A 16,379-nucleotide genomic window follows, 5' to 3' on the forward strand; every position below is an offset into this window, starting at 1 on the left:
AGAATAGGTACAGATATTAAGAGACACGATATCTCGACATCAGTAAAACGAATGAGAACTGAACCTGATTTTACCGGTGATGTAAATGAACCTAATCCTGGTAGTAACAGTGGTAGTGATTGTGTAACTCAACCTAATCCTAGTGTAGTACGATCACGTACACCTAAGAAGCATGTAAGCATTAGATCTAATTTCGTTCGATGTGGACTTCGTAAAAATCTCATAGATGACGAAAATTCTCAACGTAAGAAACGAAGAACTTCAGAAGTAAATAATGCGCAATATTGTGTTTCTATTTGTGACTTTCAAATGTGACTTGAATGGACTTGTTGGCCATGTAACTTAGACTGGAATTCCGATGTTCGAAAAGATCGTATTCAATGGATTTTGCTTTTAAATATCATTATGATTTCTCGGTTTATTGTATTTTACTTTATGTTATTTAACCTTAAGTTCATGTCTATGATCACAGTTACTCAAATTATGTCTACATATGTCTTAATGTTATGTGTTTTCTTTGAAATATTTGTATTCTTAATCACATTATTCGTGTTCCATGTTGTTGAAGTATATTTTAAAGCATCTTTGTAATGCTAGGGTATATATTGAAGTTAATAAGTTTTGTTTTCTATGAGGAATTTGTTAGCCATGTAACTTAGGATGGATTTTCGATGTCCGAGAAGATCGTAATCAATTGATTTTGCTTTCATTATGATTTAGTTTGTTATTCGTATCTTATTCGAGTTCTATGATGTTAATAAGACGTTAATTATCCTGATTATTATCGATATTTCAATCTTCATTTATATTTTGTTTAACTACATCTTATATTCGATCATGTTGTGTTCAAAGGATAACTATATAAATATCACATGCATCTTTCTCGAAATATTCTTCATGAAGCCTAAGTAAATAATCAACAGCTTGTAACCAGCATTTAATGGACCCGAAAAAGGACTTAAAATCAAACAACTTGCAAATAAAATTTCGAATGTGCCTTATCGTCGTTGAAATGTATCAATAAATGAAAACGATGATAAAGTTTAAAATAAATATGATGATAAATATGATAATAATATTGTTATAAAATTAAATATGATATATATGTATAATTATATGAATTGTAATTTCTAAGTATACGAGGTGCATTCGAAAACTCGAATGATTAACATGTATATGTTGACGGTCCAGAATTCTTTTTCTTTTTATGAAGTTAATGAATAAAAAGAAAAGTCCGTCGTTCGCCATAATATACAACAGTACATTGTATTGTATATTTGTAATTTTGGGCCATAAGTTATTCCAAATATGTACTAGGCTGGCTGATTGTTACTATCAGAAGAAGAGAAAGAAATGTTTTAAATAATATGATTCTCAATGTAAAAAGATATTCAAATGTTTCAAAAATAATAAGTCTTTGGAACATCGTTGTCAGGACAACCAGGTATAAAATAAATGGAATCAAACTACAGAACGGAATGTGTATTATTTAATGGTTCGAATTTATTACAAAAGGAACCAGTGGATTTTATCGTTGTAAAGGATTTTCAATTTTTCTTCAAAACATCAATAACGAACGGAAAATAAATGACTGAGTTTGATTTTGAATCGAAATTTGAAATTTGAAAGACCAGTGTGAAATAGGCCCACCCAACTTTATTTTGTAAATGACTCTTAGCATTTTTCGAAAAATTATTTTCTCTTCAAACTAATCAATAAGAAAGGAAAGCAAACGATTGTTTTGAGTATTGAATCGAAATTTAAAAGTAGAGAAAGCAGTGTGAAGTTGACTACCAAACGTACCTGTAAATATATATTTTTGTATTTGTCTCATATATTTTGAAGTGATTTTCTCTTACAAACACAATTAACAACAAACGACAAACAAACCACCTTCATCAACTTTATTTCCTAAATATATCATTATGTTTTTCGAATAAAATTACTTTTTTTTTTTTTTTTTTTTTTAATAATCACCAGCAAACATATCAAACGATTGATTTTGGTCTTGAATTTTTTAAGTAAAGCGACCAGGATGACTCTGACCACATTCTAAATTTACACATTGTAAATCTCTTTCTATTTCTCGAAACAAACGATTTTTTCTCCAAAACAATCAATAACAAACGATAGGCTTCGGTTTCGAGTCAAAATTTAAAAGTGGGGCCCAGTGTGAAGTTGCCTCCCTCCCAACTTCATTTTGTAAATATCTCATTACGTTTTTCGAAACGAACGAATTTTTTCTTCTAAACAGTCAATAACAAACTAGTTTCAAGTCGAAATTTGAAAGGGGGGGGGCAACTTCACACAAGTCAAGAACACTATTCATGCAACACTAGCCCAGGGGCGTCATTTCTGACTTCGCTTGGGGGGGGGCAAGAGCACCACCGACATAAGACTTTCACGTTTTGTACTAGTATATTAGTAGACAATCGATTAAAGTATATGCATTCCTCAAACTCTTGGGGGAGGGGCAATTGCTCCCTCCTGCCCTCCCTAAATGACGCCCCTGCACTAGCCACTTAATTCACGTCCAGCACCACAACTATTCGCTTTACTGACTGTTTTTTTTTTCAGCCTCAACAGTGGTTTCAATTATTCATTTCCAGATCATTTGCGCCATGATTATGTGTATACTTGCCTCCTGACAGTGTTGCCAATATTTTATTTACAACCTTTGTATTATATGTAATTGAAACGAAAAGTAGAGAGAAAGAGAGCGTAAGAGTTTATACCTTAAAGAAACAAGCTTTCCTGTTGCTTTGTAATGCTGTCCTTCTAGAGAGCCTGTGGTAGAGAATGCCCAACAAGAACCGCAATCCTTTTGGTCTTTTATTGGAGTAACATATCCTTCTTTCCTCCAATCAATCTACAAGTTAGATACCAACCAACAATTATATTGCTATAAAGTAACAGACATACTTTACTGTGAAAAAGAAAAATATCCACATTCTTATGTTGGCCAGTCTTACATTATACATCATGTCCCAAAAGTCCGGAACATTTTTTTTTAGTTCATTACATAAAAGCTACAAGTGATACAGCTGTGGTGTATATGTCATATGAAAGAGAATCTCAAATGTTTATACAGGGTATCCATAAATTCCTGCAGGAAAGTAAAACTATAACTTGGAAACTACGTAATGTATTAACAAATACTTTTTAGTGTACTTACAGAAAGGTTTAAAGTTTTGTTTCAGCTAGTCAAGGTTCATCGCCAAACCTCTAATTGTGCACCATTCACGTACAAACAATCTTGCAGTCTTTTTGGGAAACCAGGAATTGCGTGGTGGCAGTGCTCATCTGGAATGTTGAAAATCACATCAGTTATTTTGTTCTTGAGATCGTGCAGATTAGCTGGCTTCTGCGAATACACCTTGGTCTTCACGTGTCTCCATAGTCAGTAATCACAAGGCGACAAATCTGGTGATCTTGCAGGCCAAGGTGTGGGTCCTCTTCGACCAATCCATCTCTCCTTAAATTCTTCGTTAAGAAACTGTCGAACTTGAAGGTCATAGTGCGGAAGTGCCCCATGCTGTTGCATGTGGACCTCATTAAGGATGCCTAACCTAGTAAGTTCTGGCAAAATGAATGTCTGTAGCATGTTCAGATAATTGTTACCATTTACCGTCTCTTCCTCGAAGACCTGGTAAATCTGAAACACTTCCCGTTTTTTGAACTTCTCGTACCACCTCTTGATACTTGTTTCTGCTGGGGGTGTTTTGCCATACATTGTTTGGAACTTTCTCCGCACTGAAACGCAAGATTTTAATCCCGCAAACCACAAAACACATTGTGCCTTTTCTTTAATGGACGCCATCTTAAGTCACGTGATTACCAGCGCAAACGTCATCGAGCATTGTGGCCAGAACAAAATTATACACTTAAACGTAATGGTTTCGAAGTTTCGGAGTTTTAGTGTCCTGCAGGACTTTATGGACTCCCTGTATACATATATATATATATATATATATATATATATATATATATATATATATATATATATATATCTTCTATTTTTCAAGCAACGTGAATTCGTCGAATATGAGCGTCATTCGCCCAAAGTAAACGTTTTCTGCGCATTGTCATCGTGGAAACTTTACGGACCATTCTTCTTCGCAGAAAACATTACAACTGGTCATACGTAACTCGATATGTTACAACATTGGTTGTTCCCACAAATGCAAGAAGATGCTGACAATTTCCTGTTCCAGCAGGACGGAGCCCCACCCCATTATCATCATGACGTTCGTCAATTCCTGAACAATGAGTTATCTCAACGTTGGATATTGCGAGTAGGAAAAAAATGATCAGTGTTTCGACACGTGGCCTCCAAGATCCCTGGGTCTAACTCTGTGAGACTTCTTCTCATGGAGGTACATAAAAGATAGTGTGTATTGGCCACCATTAACAGAAAATGTAGAAGAACTCAAGCCACAGGATTGAAGAAGTTGCTACCACTGTCTGTCAGGATATGCTCCAACGAGTATGGCAAGAATTTGATTACCGTCTAGACATCTGTCGTGTTATACATGTAACTACCCTAAACTATAAACTATAAAGTTTAAAGTATGTTACCCAAATAAATAAATAAATAAATAAAAGAAAATGTAGTTATGCATCTGACTTGTGAATTTGTATGACGTTCATCTTCCCCGGATTGAAGTGTACTCAAATGCATTGCAAGTTTAACCAGTCACAAGTCTGCTTGTGCTCCTACAGATGAGCGTATAGCAACCTACAAAACATTTGTGCACTCCACTATCATGTGGGAACGCTGAACTCAACGTTTCTCGGCGGAAAGATGAGCAAAAGATCTTACATTGCCGTGGAACAGCGTCTGAAAAGAGTCGGTGCAAAAGTTTTCGCTTTATGTCCATTTCTCACAGGAGCAAAAAGTAAATGTTTCCCCTGACAACATTGTAATTACCGAAATCTCCGCAGAAGTGAATTTGCAGTCATTAATCGATCATACAACACAGAGACTTTGTAAAGCGCAAGAGAGCGTAGTTACACAAGCTAAATACAAGTTAAATAATGTGGAAATGATCTTTAAGTGGGGGTGCGACGGGAGTTGCAAATTCAGTCAGTATAAACAAAAGATTATAGAAGACTCAGCTGAAAGAGAAAAGGCGACCCGAACTAACAGTTCAATATTCGTCATATCACGTGTACCTCTGCAGTTATCTACCTTGACTGAAGATAATGACATAGAAATCCTATGGTACAATAATACTCGATCTAGTACGAAGTGGTGTCGTTCAATTAAGCTCTTACTAAAGCCTGTCTAAAAAATTAGTGAAGGTTGAGACAGCACATATTGAACAACAGATAGCTGCATCATCTCCAGTTCAAATAATTTTTGGTGGGACAGTGTTTTCTGTTAGGCCAAAATTGCTATTTACGATGGTAGATGGTAAAATTTGAAATTCCCTTATGAATGTTTCATCTCAAAAGTGTGATATTCTCAAAAGGTAATGAGCAATCCCTCAACGTTTGTGTAAAAAACGGCCAATCCTGATAGTCATAAATTTGGTTTATCATCACTTCACGCTGAGATTCGCTGTTTTGAGTGCCAGCTGAAAATAGCGTACCGCTTAGATACGAAAAGTGGAAATTTCGTGGGAAAGACAAAGAGAAGGCTAACAAGTAGAAAGCAGAATTCAAGAACAATTTCGCACACAGATGGGCCTCTTCGTGGATGTTGTGATACAAGGATTTGGGACAACGAACAATGGAAATACGGCTAGAAGGTTTTTTGAAAACCCTCCACTGTCAAGCTCTACTATCGGACTTGATGAACAGCTTATCAAACAGTTTTCTGTACTATTGCAAGCAATTTCATGTAGATATGAAATCAATGCTGACACGTTCTCAAACATTGGGCAGATATTTAGAATTATTGAACAGATATTCGTGGTATTTTATGTCAGTAACTGTCCCTAAACTATTAGTGCATGGATATGATATTGTGAAACACGTGCTTCTTCCCATTGGGCAGTTATCGAAAGAGTCACCCGTGCCTAGACATAAAGAAATCAAGAAATATAGAGAGAGTAACAGTAGAAAATATTCTAGGAAAGTTACAATGGAAGATGTTATTCATATGCTTTCTGTTTCTTCTGATCCTGTCATTAATAGCCATAGACGAAAAATTCGAAGGCCACTCAAATGTATTTCAGTTGAGGTTCGTTCTGTTTTGGCATGTTCCTCTACGGTACCAGCAAGTACTCGTACGTATGACAAGGATAGTGTCTCAGATGATGATAATAGTGATGACAGTGACAGTTCAAGTGATTTTAAAATGAATTGACTGCATGGATATGGTTTTTGAAGGGTTTCGTATTAGTATAGTTTCTCACAACAGACATTATGATTTGTTGGAAGACCCAGGTTCGTTTCCCGGTGGGAGCTCATGTGGTTCGGATTCGACGTTAATCAGTAGGTCCACCGTCCACGTCTCATATAGCCTCGCTGCTGAACGGGACGTTAAACTCAAAATGAACTGAACTGAATTGAATTTCTCTCTTGATTAAAACAACTCTGAACATTACTGAATTAACCATTGTGAGTATAAATATTCGCGACATATTGTTCTGCTACTTTCGTCCCTTTAGAATCGGGAGATTGACCACTGTGCGCCACTAGCAAAATGGCAGTGCACTATATAATTAACGAATTATTTGCCTTAAACTATCATAAACTCTAAAAGTTTAATTCTTTTAGATAAAAGATGAAAAATATACCAATCGATAGATGAGATGAAGCTAAATAAAACATGTTTGAAGGTAAATTATCACGCATAAGTTTTAAGAAATTTAAGAATTTTGAGAAAGTTGTTCAATTTTTATGATGCTGAAAAACAATGTTGTTAATTGCCCATGTTAATTGATTATTTTTATTTTGCTGGAATGTATTTTATTTATTTTTGTAGTGCGTATGTAAAAGAGAGCGTTGTTAGTGAGCAAATTGCGTCTTTTAATGTCAGTTTTCTCCTGACGGTGACGCACAAAAGAAACTGATTTGAGAAGAAATTGTCTTATGTAAGTTTTAGTAAAATGTAAAGGAGGAAGAGGTGATAATTGGTAGGTGATATCCATAGAGGAGTAATTGTCACATAAAAACGAAGATATTAATAGGGACGGGTTGTTGGGAGCTTCTCGACTTGCACATTTCTCAATTACTGACGGCAGAATTATGATGATTCTAAAGAGGACAATCAATGTCATGGCTACCGGTATGACATTTTGAAAATTTGTGTTGATATAGGTCTAATATATTAATGACTAAAAATAGGCTATATCACAAAAGTACAGGATATCTGTAAAGGCCTCCTCCGACTTCAAAATATTATAGTTTGAAAATGGATAATTGTATTTAAATGAAACGCCTACAGTTCGAAAGGAGTGTTCAAGTTTTGTTTTTTTCGCGGAGATGTCACTAGTGTACAGGAGATGTGGATGCTAGTGACATCTCCCACCAACCATCAGTCAAATTGCCAACTTCCGTTAGTGATCAAGATATGAAAAAAGTTGGATTAACCCATAAGTTGAAAATTATTTACGATAGATTTTTTGATTGAGTTATTCACGAGTGCGATGAAACCACATTGAAACCTCAAGTTAATATTTTCCAGAATTTAGGTTCTTTACAAAGGGCCGTCCAATTTTTGGGGCCTTGGACCAGCGTCGTAGCTTGTGGGGGGAGGGGAAACTGCCCCCAGGGGAGCTTCCTGCCGTTCGAGGAGGGCTCATTTTAAGACAAAATTTTCTTACGCCATATATGATACGAACATGAAATTATAAATGAAGCAGGAAACAGGTTCACTACATTACCTAAACAAAACAGCGCACAAAAGGTAAATATAACAAAAATGAGTCGTGGGCCCATTTCAGTAAAAATGTTTCCTATTAGGGGCCCTAGAAATAATATTTATTCGTATGGCTTTGAGATTTCTCAACATTGTCCCCTTAATTAATTTGTCTTGTATGGAACGGTCCCAGGGGCGTAACTAACGGCCCCGCAGACCTTACCGTGCAGGAGAGCCAGTAGGCTCGGGGTTCCCATAAAGAGTAGGATAAAGACGGAAAGAGGGGGCCCAAAAATCGAAAAATATTTTCCTAGGAGGCCCAAATACGCGTATTAATGCTTGCCCCCCCTAGAAGAAAGTCTAAGTTACGGCGCTGCCTTGGACCTGTTATATGGCATTTTATAATAATGTTTTCCATTATTCAAACTTTGATTTTAGTATACGTAAATTTGATTTAAACTAATCGTTGAGCAAAATAATACGTTTATCGTAAAAATTATTTTATGTACATTATTATAAAAATATTTTATGACATATGCATATTATGCCAGTTTTAATCACATTATGAGCATGTCCCAAAAATATGTTCATGTCCCATCATGGCCACGACGTTCCGAAAAAAAAAAAACATTTTATACTTACTAAAGTTTCGATAAAGAAAATATGAAGATGATTTATTTCACTCCTTCCTTGAAGTGTTAATATTTATACTAACATATAACTAATAAAACATTTCAAAATTTTTACCTCAAATGATACGTAACACCAAGAAGTAGTCATAACATGGTAGAATGACAGTTAACAATGTTAAATGATTTCCCTCTGTAAATCAACATCCAGTACTACCAACACAACAATAATACGTATGCCGATCGTCATTAACCATAAAAAACAAAAACAAAACATAAATGTCCTAAAAGAGAAGGATATGGTACTAGATAATGGATTAATGATTTGATGTGTAGCATGCGGCCGGAGAAGACCATATTGAACATTTTGTGTGGTGTAAACTGGATGTAACTATAATTATTTTGCATTCTGTAACATAGACCCTATTTGTATTGTTTTTATGTAGTCAATACACAACTTCTAAATCGGATTATATGTGTATATGTGCATGGATACTATGTATGAACTTAACAACACCGAACACTCTCTGTTGAACTATAAATGTTTCATTAAGAATGCGATGAGCCATTTACAAGCTGCAACACTTTGAAATCGGAAGAAGGCTTTAGAAACATTCTGCATAGTATCTGACTATAGTATCTCCTTTTTTGTCTATTCGTTTTAAGAATGTGCAATAATACCATCATGTTCATTAAGTTTAAAAAATAGTAATGCTTTTATTTTTCTCACCTCATCTGGCAGTTCTACAGAAGAAATATCAAATGTAAATAGACTATCCTCTCCTCTTGACAGTCGTCTTTTTGGACGGTATCCATTAAACATTTCTCGAATTTCACTGCTTTCCTAATAAAATAAATAAATAAATAAATAATTGCTTCACTTTTAGTTGATTTTCCTTACTACTATCGAGTACCTTTGCCATCTCAGTCGATTGAATAATACAAGGAAATACTGTATTCGTCTTCTTTGAAATGAACCTTAATGATATGATTTGATTCTTTCTCATGTTCACAGCCATAATAATCGGTGGTATATACAAACGGACCTGCTTCTTGAAGATCATTATTACTTATTACGAGGGCTATCCAGAAAGTAGATTACGTTTTGGAATAAAAAATCAACAAAGTATAGGAAACAAATTTTATTATATACAGATGAAAGCCACACACAAATACTACTTTTCGACATAGTCACCATTCAAATTAAGGCATTTATCGTAGCGATGTACGAGCTTGGAAATTCCTTCGTCGGAAAATTCGGCCGCCTGCGACTTCAACCACTTCGTTACCTCTTCTTGCAGCTGTTCGTCGTCATCAAAACGCTGCATAGCCAGCCACTTCTTCATTGCTGGGAATAGGTGGAAGTCGCTCGGTGCCAGGTCGGGACTGTACGGCGGATGAGGAAACAACTCCCACTGAAAAGATTCAAGAACTTCACGCGTGACATTTGCCGTGTGGGGCCGGGCGTTGTCGTGAATCAACAAGATCTTAGAGCTCAACATTCCTCTGCGCTTGTTTTGAATTGCTCTTCTGAGGTTTTGCAGAGTTTGGCAATGCCTTTGAGCGTTTATTGTAGTGCCTCTTTCCAGGAAGTCCACCAAAATCACACCTTTTCTGTCCCAAAAAACAGTCGCCATCATCTTCCTTGCCGACATTGTTTGCATGCATTTCTTGGGTTTTTGGGGAGAACCTGTGTGCCCCCACTGCATTGATTGCAATTTCGTTTCACAGTTCACGTGTTTCACCCATGTTTCGTCACCAGTAACGATGCGATCGAGTAAAGAGTCACCATCCTTATTGTAGGCGTCCAAAAAATGCAACGCTGCAGCCATTCGCTGATTTTTGTGGTCCTCTGTCAAGATTTTTGGAATCCATCTTGCACAAAACTTGTGGTAACCAAGCTTTTCGCTGATGATTTCGTGCAACAAACTTCGCGAAATTTTTGGAAAACTCAAAGAAAGTTCCGTTATTGTGAACTTTCGATTTTCACGGACTTTAACATCGACTTTTTCGACAAGTTCGGCAGTCACTTTGCTGGGTCTCCCACTTCGATCTTCGTCGTGAACATTGGTTCGGCCATTTTTAAATCTTATGACCCACTGTCGCACTCCACCTTCAGTGATAATGTTGTCCCCATACACTTCACACAGCTGCCGATAGATTTCTATCGGTTTACAGTTTTTTGCTGTCAGAAACCTTATTACTGCACGCAATTCGCAGCTCGCGGGATTTTCAATTAACGCAGACATTTCAAACCGTCACAGTATCTTAACGGAGCACAGCACGAACCTCTCACTAGCACGGCTAGATGCCGACTGAGCTGCGCAACGCTCTGACCCCAAGATGGCCGCGCTAGCCCCGCCCCTAGCGGACACAGGCGAAAACGTAATCTACTTTCTGGATAGCCCTCGTACTAAAATCTAAATTACTATGTTATTCAAATTGTAGGATGTAAGATTTGTACATTGTAAAATTTTAAAATAGTGGCAAACTTGTGCTTTTGACTCCCTAATTGTCAAAATACAAGTAATGTTCTAATAATGCACAGTATCTTGAAGGTAGTCACTATAGGTTGGGCTTTGAATGCTGAGTAGCAAGAGAGTCAATGAAATTACGTCGGAATCGATCATCAATATATTATTGCAATAGTTATCGAAACTTTATGTGTAATATATCTTTGTTGAAGTTGAAAGATTTAGAGACTCACTTATTGTTTCAATGATATTACTTGCTTATGACCACCATAAGAATAGGACCACCCCTTGTTGCAGAAAGGAGGCTCGAGGAGGGAAGGCCTCATAATACTAATCCGGAAACCACATACATAATAACCTCAGTACAGGAGGAAATTAGGGATCCCCATTTGGGCTGATGCAGAAGGATAGGCCTACCGCCCATCAATCAGCAAGTTATTTTAAAGATGTAACCGTTAAAGCTTGATCTCCTTGCCTGAAGCCATAACAATAGCCCCTCCCGTGAATTTATATATATACCCTTCGGGTTAAATGGAGACCCCTAATTCCCTCTTGCACGGAAATTATGTGAGACGTGGGCCAACGGATTGTTGTAGAATCCCAATTATATGAATTCTGACCGGAAATCGAACCCGAGACTTTTCCAAGGTGCGTATGCTACCACATAGTATAAGAATATTTCGTCATATACAACGTTCGTCATATGAATCTTTGAATTTGAGAAACCTAGATGGCGCGTGTAGGCTACTCAAACGCTTAATAATATTATTTTTAATTGTTAAAATCCACAGGTACCGTGCTATCAGTGACTATATATTCTATTGATTTATGTATATATGTATATAAAACAAAAGTGATATTTTAAATCACAAATATCACTTTGCAATAATCAAAACTAGTTTTGTTATGGATAACCATCAATTTCAGTAGTTCAAGATCTTTGACTGAGAAACTATAGTCCCGTAAAATGGAGAATTGTACTTTGACAATTACTCGTAGTTACCTTATGAGTTCAATTGGACAAACTCTGAAGTCCGTTTAAAACAAATTGAGGACAAAAGCGAAGAAACCTCGAACTTGGTACAAGATCTCCAATTTCCAAAAAGTTTAAACCTCCACTTGAGACAAAAGCAGTAGTACTCCATTAATTAGACTTTCAAACTAGATGTCAGTAACAGATAATGAGAAGCGGTTTTTTTGCTAACGATTCAACATCTTGTTATGAGCAAGCTTAACAAAGATATTTTTATTTATTTTATTTTTATTATTCATAAAATTTGCATATGCAATCTAAATTTTATATTCAGATTTAATATATATATATTTAATTAGTTTAGTTATTCTTTATACATTATATTTCAAGCAATCATTCTGATATTATTTTATTTTATTTAAAATTTCATTAAGTTTAGTGGCATAACAGAAAACTGCTTTTCTTTGTATATTTGTTGGAAAGTTCTGTATGATTTTTGAAACTTCAGGGAGATAGAGGTTAGTGACCTTTAGAGTACCAAATATTGCCAACCTATAGTAACTAGAAAATACTATAAACAAGATTCTTTCAATGTGTTATAACTATTATAGAAATATATTATAAGAAAAGGAAAGAAATTCTAAGGATGGACAAAACAAAATTGGCGACAGAAAGTCGCTGAGCAATCTTTTGTCAAACTATACACACCTAGATACGAATTTTCGAATACAATACGTGAGAAATTGTTTCACTGACCGCGATTTTCACACTTTTAAGGGAACCGCTACCTCTTCGGTGGGGGTGGTTCAATGGATCTGGGTGCCTAGTCAGCGAACCTTCATCAATTCAATTTTCATATTGTTCCAGGGTTACCAGAAGGTACTGATATATGAAATATATTTTTGAATATAAATTTCCAACCTATAACAATTCTTGGACAGATCCGATAAAGTTAAATTAGTATATAGAATCGCGATCCTTACCGTATTTTCTTTATAGAATAGCTATTTTGGCAGTTTGCTATTCTTTGCTTAATTTTTTTTACTCAGTGGTTGATTCTGGCACTCCCGGCATGCCTTGGAGTGTGATGGAAGGTAGCAGAAGACAATTGTCTACCACCAACAAGTTATTTGGTATTTTTTCTGCTTTTTGACAATGACAACTCCACCCAAGTGTATAAATGTAAAATAGGATATTTAAATATTGGTTTTCAACTTTTGTTACATGTCAATTGTAATTCGTTAATCAGTAATATCATTAAATATAAATGTAAACAGAGAAGGATATCGGTCACTGAGAGAGGTTGTTTACATTCGAAAAAGAAACAGTAACCGCTAGAGGGATACACCTGTCAGGCCTCTCACAAGCAACCCTTTGTGAAAGAAAGTCCCGCTATCCTCTGACAATAAAGAAGAAAAAAAAAAAAAACTTTTGAAAGCCGCGAAGGAGGCGAGTTTTGGTAAAAGATAGCTTTAGTGTGTGCCACAAAAGGAAATGAGAGTAAAACATAGTTAGTTGAAGATCGACTGTCGCCAAAGTCAGACAATTATTCTTTGTGAGAAACTGAGAGTTGAACTCATATCTTCATACATACATCACTTCAGCAGTAATAATAGAGCTAATTGTTATTTGGATATCTGTTATATAGAGATAATTATTCTGAAGAACTACATTTTATTTTATGCTAAAGTGAATAATCTTTGACGTAAAATTACAGCTGAAAATGTCTGACAAGTTAACGAATATCAGTTTAGCATAACAAAAGTAAAAAACTATGTTTGCATTGCTGAACTTCAATTGACATCAGTGCAATGTTATTTATTTAAACACAAGGTATAAGACTGAGTTAAAGATACCAGTGTGTTTTATCAGCAGTTTCTCTGAAACTGAAATTTTATTCTCAATAGAAGACAAGATCTAAAGACTGTGACTCCCTAAGAAGAAGGATAATAGGACCTCTCCAGGAGAATCATCTGTAGTGAAGTGTGTTTACAGTGACGAGAAAAGAAAAATCTGGTTAAAACGGTATAGTGACAGTGAACATTTGAATTGAGAGAGAGATCTCTATTATTATTTAAAAAAAAAAAAAAATCATTTAAGGCAGTTATCAAAGTGATTGTTTAACAATATATATCTATATCTATATATATATATATATATATATATATATATTGAATATCTAGTGTGTATATATATATATATTGCGTGTGGTGGTGTTGTGTGTTCAGTAGTGAAATTAAAAATAAATATGGGTGCATTTTCTATAAAGTGTGTGGAGTTTTTAATTGAATACTTAGCCGCAGGGTGAGTACAAAATAACTTGTATAATTTTTTTTTTTTTTTTTTACTTTTCAGGCATTTCAGGATATGTTGTGTCTGCCAGAGTTAACTAATGCAATTTGATGATAAATTCACATTTTCTTAATATTAAGATAATATCTGACGTAAGTCAGAGCTTCAAGCAGCATTACTGTCCCTAACGGGGCAATGGGACGTTAATATAGAACTCATGTTTACAGGAATGTAAATTATAACTTTATTTGTATTTTGGCTCTACCGACACTAATTTATTTTTTTATTTTTTTTTTTGGCTAATCTAAATTTTTATTAATTATTTACAACATTTACATATCATTTGCATATGTTGTACATTCCTGTGGGAAGAGAATGAGATGGGTATGGTAAGCACCTCCCACCTGCCTCATGCTCTTCACAATCTCAAGACAACATTCATGATTATCCACAATATTCAACCAAAAACCGAAAGTGGTTCAAATTTGTTATTTTTTCCTGTTGCAACGTTTAACACTATAAAACGGAAATGGTTGCAAACGATTCAGTGTCTTAGAGCAACATATCATTACTATCCACAAGGCTTGCATTTTCAATACTGATTTTCGTAGACAAAAACTTTAATTCTATCAAGATGAGGTTTCTTGCAATCGATTCTGTGTTTCAAGGATAAGTATTATCTGTTAAATATGTACTTGTTACATGTGTTTTTGTCTGCATAAGGGGGTCACTCACAGGGGTCTACCTGGTCAGACTGCTTCCAATCTTTCAATTTTGGACCCTCCTGAACAAAAAATGCTAGATGCACGTTTACTCCAAATTTATTGATTAATTCTTATTATAATTATGACTACTCAACTACGTTTTGTCTCGTGTTGATTTAATTATGTAATATAATTTATTTTGTTCCCTTAAGAATATTATTTATTATAGTTGGGGAAGTTTACCTCTGACTCTATATTTACATTTACACTTTCATTTTCACGTGACTCTTCCAGAATTATTTACTCCATTTTTAAATTGATTCCTACACTCTAATGAAAAGATACTGCTATTGTTAGAAATGATACTGCTATCGTTATTTCTACTAACAAAGGGAAGTTCGCATTTCTTGAAGATACTAGCAGCATGATCTCTATCGAAACTGATGATAAGAGTACCAGTATTCTTTTAGTAGAGGTTTTATGATTTATCTGAATTCTGTAGTTGTTAAACCAGAAACTAAACATTGTAATGTGTATATAAAGTATGTTGTTAACCGTCTTTGACTATAGATTACTTCCTCATTAAATTAAAATATTTAACATACTAGAATATTGCTTAAATTCTTGACAATCGCATTGAAAGGATTGGTATTCAAGTACAGATATACCTGTACAAGTAAAGACAGGTATATATGAACGCTCACCGAATAATTTTATGAGATGAAGCTCTCGAATAAATCTCACTTTTCCTAATTAAGATATTATTTTAAATGATGATTTGCTTTCTCTATAATAAACTCTAAAGGCAACGCAAACTGAACTAAACTTACGAAATCTGTATATTCATTAGGACCTAATTTGTAAGTATGATGTCCTAAATCAGCTTCGACGTTGTGAATTTCAATGGCTCTCATGTTGTCTTCAAAGATGGCTCTGCGATCATCTTCTTCATCCACGTAATACAGTTTGTTATATCTCTCCTGTAACAGATGAATACATAATTATTATTTGTATACATTTTGTACCTATACAATTAAACGATATGAGTATCAAAATAACATTTTGATTTCTGTACAAAGTTTTCTATCAATTCCAGGGTGATTGGGGTGATGTCTCGCTATTACAAATCGGGCCAGTGAAATGTCTTGGTTTTTGAAAAATTAAACACTTCTGAAAAACAAAATATCGACCGCGTTACCTGTGCAAGCAGCATTTGTGAATTTTTTTAGACAAATTTTCTAGCAAGCACGTACACACAAAATATTTTCGTACTTAAATTTTCTGAAGTATGTACATAAATGGTGGCTTTTCTGCGCGTATGACAACAGTTAACGGGTGTTCATGAAAAGATTCGTCAGGTGATAAAAAAATGCCAAATACAATGAATCATAAAATTATAAAGAAGCCATATTTCTTAATATAACTTCAGGCACATGGCAATGATTAGGGTTAGAATTTCATTGATTTTCCACCTTTTTCTCCGATGAATAGGCTAGA

General features: G+C 35.1%; 2 protein-coding genes across 4 annotated transcripts in view; one reads left to right on the forward strand and one right to left on the reverse strand.

Annotated features, from left to right (window-relative positions):
- The window catches only part of LOC145668544 (cathepsin L-like peptidase), a 236,802-nt gene that overhangs the window by 112,051 nt on the left and 108,372 nt on the right, over window positions 1–16,379 (forward strand). The gene's annotated exons all lie outside the window — the stretch shown is intronic.
- LOC145668543 (cathepsin L-like peptidase) overlaps window positions 1–16,379 on the reverse strand; it is a 44,091-nt gene that overhangs the window by 15,124 nt on the left and 12,588 nt on the right. Inside the window, exons 3-5 of the mRNA XM_081736528.1 lie at window positions 15,713–15,862; window positions 9,170–9,283; window positions 2,736–2,869 (exon numbers count right to left, since the gene is read on the reverse strand). Of these exons, the coding sequence (XP_081592654.1) occupies window positions 2,736–2,869; window positions 9,170–9,283; window positions 15,713–15,862 (398 nt within the window). The remainder of the gene's footprint in view (window positions 1–2,735; window positions 2,870–9,169; window positions 9,284–15,712; window positions 15,863–16,379) is intronic.

Source organism: Thermobia domestica, chromosome 13 (assembly GCF_964235325.1).
Source record: "Thermobia domestica chromosome 13, izTheDome1.hap1.1, whole genome shotgun sequence".
Classification (NCBI taxonomy): Eukaryota; Metazoa; Arthropoda; class Insecta; order Zygentoma; family Lepismatidae; genus Thermobia; species Thermobia domestica.